Source organism: Monopterus albus, unplaced genomic scaffold, assembly GCF_001952655.1.
Source record: "Monopterus albus unplaced genomic scaffold, M_albus_1.0 scaffold43.1, whole genome shotgun sequence".
In the NCBI taxonomy this organism is placed as follows: domain Eukaryota; kingdom Metazoa; phylum Chordata; class Actinopteri; order Synbranchiformes; family Synbranchidae; genus Monopterus; species Monopterus albus.
This window is the reverse complement of record NW_018127923.1, coordinates 2,038,024-2,043,122: the sequence shown is the minus strand read 5'-3', so window position 1 is coordinate 2,043,122 and position 5,099 is coordinate 2,038,024. Positions and strand designations below refer to the sequence as shown.

Genomic DNA, 5,099 nt, shown 5'->3' with positions numbered 1-5,099 from the left:
TTTCTCTTGTTTCTCTATCGCTGTGAACAACAAAACAATCACTCAGGCAAAGTGACAGAGCAGCATGTGGTGTGGAGCAGAGACAGTCTGAAAAAGAAGCCTTAGATTTAAACATGAGTCAGAAAGTGCTTCACCTCTACTTTCTAAGTAAACTCTCATGTTGAGTCAGAAGTTCAAGGCATGATCCAAAATAGCCTCCTTCATAAAGCCTATAATTTCAACTGTAAGATCATTTTGAAGGTTGCAGTTTCCTACAGAATTCAACTAGGGTCATTAGCTGTATACCAGCACTACCCTGGCACAACAAAACTAATGGTCTCAAATATCATACTAAGGGCAGAAATTCCACCAATTAACTTTGTACTAATACACTGAATCTTAGTAGATAATCTCTAACAAAGTTTAAAATTGAAAGTGCACACATGTGGATTTATGTGCTTGTTCTTATATTTTAATTTTCCAAGTAAGACGTAATGAGCAAATCAAACACAGAACATTTTGGCATTTCTGAGGCCAATCTGCCTAGACTTTACTTTTTCAAAAGGACGGATGAATCTTGGAGAATATCTGTGCTCACCTGAAGGTCTCCATACATAACACAATAATGTTGTGTGTACATCTGTGTGGGTCATACCTCAGAGACACTAGTGCTGGCATTGGGGTTGCGTGGGGCATGGTGGCTGAGAGCTGACAGACAAGCCAAGATGAGGTGGACAGCGCCAATCTCCAGAGCCATGCGGCGCAGAAGCACACCATCATCAGTGGTCAGTGGAGTGCTGCTAAACAACGCGCGCAGGACATGGAAAGGTAGTGTGGGCAACACGTTGGCTGACGGAGACTGTAAGATGTGACCTAGAAGGAAGCCAAATAAGACAATTAAAGCAACAAACATGCAGTACATTATAACAACAACCTTCAAAATCTAAAAACTTTGTGTTAAGGTTTGGGTTTAACAGGTGTTTGTTTGCCAAAATATCATTTATCTAGTAAAATGCTTAAAACTGGAAACACTAAGGTAAACGCATAATTTGGTTTGGACAAAATCATATTATGGTAATAAAAGTTTTTTCAGCATTCAGAAGCAAGATTCATTTAAAACTTACAAGTGTATTATTATTATTATTCTATTACAGATGTAATAGAACCTGTCTAATTGTCAGCCCATAAACGTGTCAACCACTATATAGCATATGTATATACAGTAGCATTGTATATTATCTTATGATTTGGATTTTAATTGGTTTTCTATTTGTAGTGACCCATGCTTTGGCATGAGTTACCATCATTGTGAGGACAAATTGAGGGCTTTTTGAGGGTTAAGACTTGGTTTAAGGGTTATGATTTAGGCTAGTTTTAATGGGCTAGGGACTCTATTATATCAGTGAATGTACTCGCAACTAAAGACAGAGAAGCATATGTAGGAATTTCAAAAAAATGGAGCTCTTAACACTTCTACAGTGACCTGTGTGAATTTATGGGTGCTGGCAGCTGTGAAGTGCTTTCAGACTTACTGCCCTCTCCATCGTCCGTGACACCGAGCACCAGGCGCAGCAAACACTGTGCATGCTTCCTCTCCTTCAGCAGCACTTCTGCATAGCCTGGCAGACGCAGGAACAGGCCAAAAGCTGCCAGTGAGTGGGCAGGGATGGGTGACATGGGCTGCACTGAGGACGAGGATGATGAGGACGACTGGGACTGCTGCTTGTTGATGGGCGGCGGCTCGGCGGCGATGGACTCCGGTGCCTCATACACCAGCTCACCGGACTGCTCGATGGTTACCCACTCAAACTGGTCACTGTCCTTGGGCTTCTCCAGTGCAGCTGAGGGCACCACCGGGGCACTGACCTGTGAATGAACACAGAGTGAATCTTAAGCAAAGGAAAAATGGGTGAATATCACACAACACTGACAAATCAATTTATCTGCTGTGTCACAAAGCCTGAAGGAGAGAAGACACTACTGGTGTAAATGTAAAATGCTAAATTCACTTCACTGGCTAACAAAGACAGACAATGACCAACATCTAATTTTGCAGACAATAAAAGGACAAATTCATCCTTATTTAATCAAGGACGCCCAATTTTTCAGTTTTTTATTTGTTAAAAAAGTTTGAAATATCCAATAAATTTCGTTCCACTTCATGATTGTGTCCCACTTGTTGTTGATTCTTCACAAAAAATTACAGTTTTATATCTTTATGTTTGAAGCCTGAAATGTGGCAAAAAGGTCGCAAAGTTCAAGGGGGCCGAATACTTTCGCAAGGCACTGTAGCTACTGGGCTGATACTACTTCCGGCGCTGACAGCGATGGCGACCGTGGTACCTCGAGCTCTCTTGTGTTTGTTGTTTTTCTTTGTTTTCTTGGTCTTTTGCAACTCATCCCGGATTACTTTTACCAGAGAAGAACTGGAGGACAAATCACACCAAACTACCTTCCTCCGATTTTTGTGAATGAACAATGTTGTATGGACATTCTGATCGGAGGAGCAGCAGCGATATATGGGACCTGGAAAAAATGCCGCCGGCTTGGAAAACGCTCTGGCGCGGTTACGACAGAGGGGAACACGGACCTCACTCCCATCTATTCACCTGGCTAATCTCCACTCCCTGGTCAACAAAATGGATGAAATTCTTCTCGTCAACAGGACTAACTCTGACTTTGCACACTCTGCTGCTTTGTGCTTCACGGAGACCTGGCTTATCGACTCGATCGCGGACACCGTGATTCAAGTACCGGGGTTCCAGGTGCACAGAGCGGATCGTGTAAAGGAGCTGTACGGGAAAACGAAAGGAGATGGAATCTGCTTCTACATAAATGAAGGTTGGTGCACAGATGTCAGTGCTACAGAGGACATGTACCACAGACCTAGAGACTCTTGTTATCAACTGCAAACCCTTTTACTCTCCCCGTGAATTCAACAGTTTCATGCTAATGGGAGTGTACATAACACCGCAGGCTAACGCTAGTGCACTACGGCTCCTAGCAGAACTGATAACTAGCCTGGAGCTAGAACATCCCGACTCTCCACTCATTGTTCTAGGGGACTTTAACAGAGCAAATCTCACCCACGAACTGCCAAAATACAGACAGCACGTCACCTGTCCCACCAGGGACAAAGTCACACTGGACCACTGCTACACAACAATAAAAGACGCCTATCGCTCTGTCCCCCACAGCCCTCGGACTCTCTGATCACTGTATGGCTCATCTTATTCCAACCTACAGGCAGAAACTTAAAGCTGTGAAGCCTGTGGTCAAAACAGTGAAGAGTTGGACTGAGGAGGCTAAGTCAGAGCTACAGGCCTGCTTTGACTGCACAGACTGGAGTGTATTTGAGACTGCAGCTACAGACGAACTCACTAACACCGACATCTTATATCAGTTTCTGTGAGAGTGTGTGTGTGCTAGTGTTGCTTTCGTCAACGAAAATTATGGCTAAATGACGTCGTCAACGAACCTTTATCGCGTGACGAAAACGAGACGCAACGAAAATGCTGGTCATGTGACGATATAATGCAATATTGTTGACGATAAAAAACGAGACGAAATGTTATAACGTTATTTCGTCTCGTTAAGTCGTGTTATTATTATTATTTTGCAGTATTTGTTTCCTGTGTCTCGCTTCAGGGGCCGCATCAGACGCGTTCGCACTGCGCAAACGCAGGCGACACTACTCGCGGCATTATTGAGAAGACGACAACAAACAAAGTTAAGTCTGACACAGAGAAAGGGATCGATGGCCGGCCAGCCGGGGTTGGTCATTGGGAGAAAAAGAAGAAACGAGATTTGGAAAAACTTTCATTACATACAAGTGGAAAAGAAAACGGAATTTGTTGTGGAAAAAGATGGGGAGAAATGTGGCCACAAAATGTTTATTGGATGTACTCTTGAGTCTGTAAGGTAACAATAATATAATAAGATAACCTTGTTTGAAATGGGTTTGACTAAGAAACTTTGTTTCATCTATACTACTAGGTACTTATACTATATTGACTGGGTTAAATGGAATTGCATTACTAAAAAGAGACTAATACAATTTTCATTGACTAAAACTAGACTAGACTAAAAAGAGTATGAATTGACTAAAACTAATAAAAACTAAAATGACAGCTTCACACAAAGACTAGACTAAAACTAAAATGAAAACAGGCCGCCAAAAACAACTATAGTGTGTGCCCAAAAAGACCTGCACATACAACAACAAGCCCTGGTTTACAGCAAGACTCAAGCAGCTTCGTCATGCCAAAGAGGAGGCCTACAGATGTGGGGACAGGACTCTGTACAGCCAGGCAAGGAACACACTGACAAGGGAGATCAGAGCGGCAAAGAGGAGCTACTCTGAAAAGCTGAAAGCTCAGGTTTCAGCCAACAACCCCTCGTCTGTGTGAGGGAGCCCGAAAACCATCACTGGCTATAGAAAACCATCCCCCTTGCTGTGGAGGACCGTCAACTAGCAGTTGACCTGAATGTGTTCTACTGCAGGTTTGACAATCAACACTCCCACCTCACCCTCCCCACCTCAGATCCAGCAGCTCCTCCCCCGACAATCACCACCCTCACCCCCAGGCCCCCACCTCTAACAATCTGTGAAAAGGATGTAAATGGTCTTATACTTGTATAGTGCTTTTCTACGCTTTTACAGCACACTCAAATCGCTTTTACACTACTCTGCCATTCACCCATTTGCACTCCCAAACACTCACACATTCACACACCAGTGACATCATGGGGAGCAACTGGGGGTTCAGTGTCTTGCTCAAGGACACTTCGACATGTTGACTGGACAAGCCGGGAAGCGAACCGCTAATCCTCCGGTTAGGAAATGACCTGCTCTACCTCCTGAGCCACAGGCCCCTGCGTGGCCTCTTTAAAAGGCAAAAGATCAGAAAGGTACCAGGCCCAGATGGCGTGAAACCCCTCCTGCTTGACAGTGTGCGCTGATCAGCTGGCCCCCATCTTCACACTTATCTTCAACAGGTCACTAGAGCTGTGTGAAGTCCCCTCCTGCTTCAAACGCTCCACCATCATTCCAGTCCCCAAGAAAACCTCCATCAGTGGACTGAATAACTACTGCCCTGTTACCCTGACATCTGTAATTA

At 44.1% G+C, this 5,099-nt stretch overlaps 1 protein-coding gene across 3 annotated transcripts in view; it reads right to left on the bottom strand.

Annotated features, from left to right (window-relative positions):
- birc6 (baculoviral IAP repeat containing 6) overlaps window positions 1-5,099 on the bottom strand; it is a 164,503-nt gene that overhangs the window by 74,888 nt on the left and 84,516 nt on the right. For all 3 annotated transcript variants that reach the window (XM_020599885.1, XM_020599888.1, XM_020599886.1), the window contains 2 exons: window positions 1,512-1,845; window positions 635-852 (listed from right to left, as the gene is read on the bottom strand). In XM_020599885.1, the coding sequence (XP_020455541.1) occupies window positions 635-852; window positions 1,512-1,845 (552 nt within the window). The remainder of the gene's footprint in view (window positions 1-634; window positions 853-1,511; window positions 1,846-5,099) is intronic.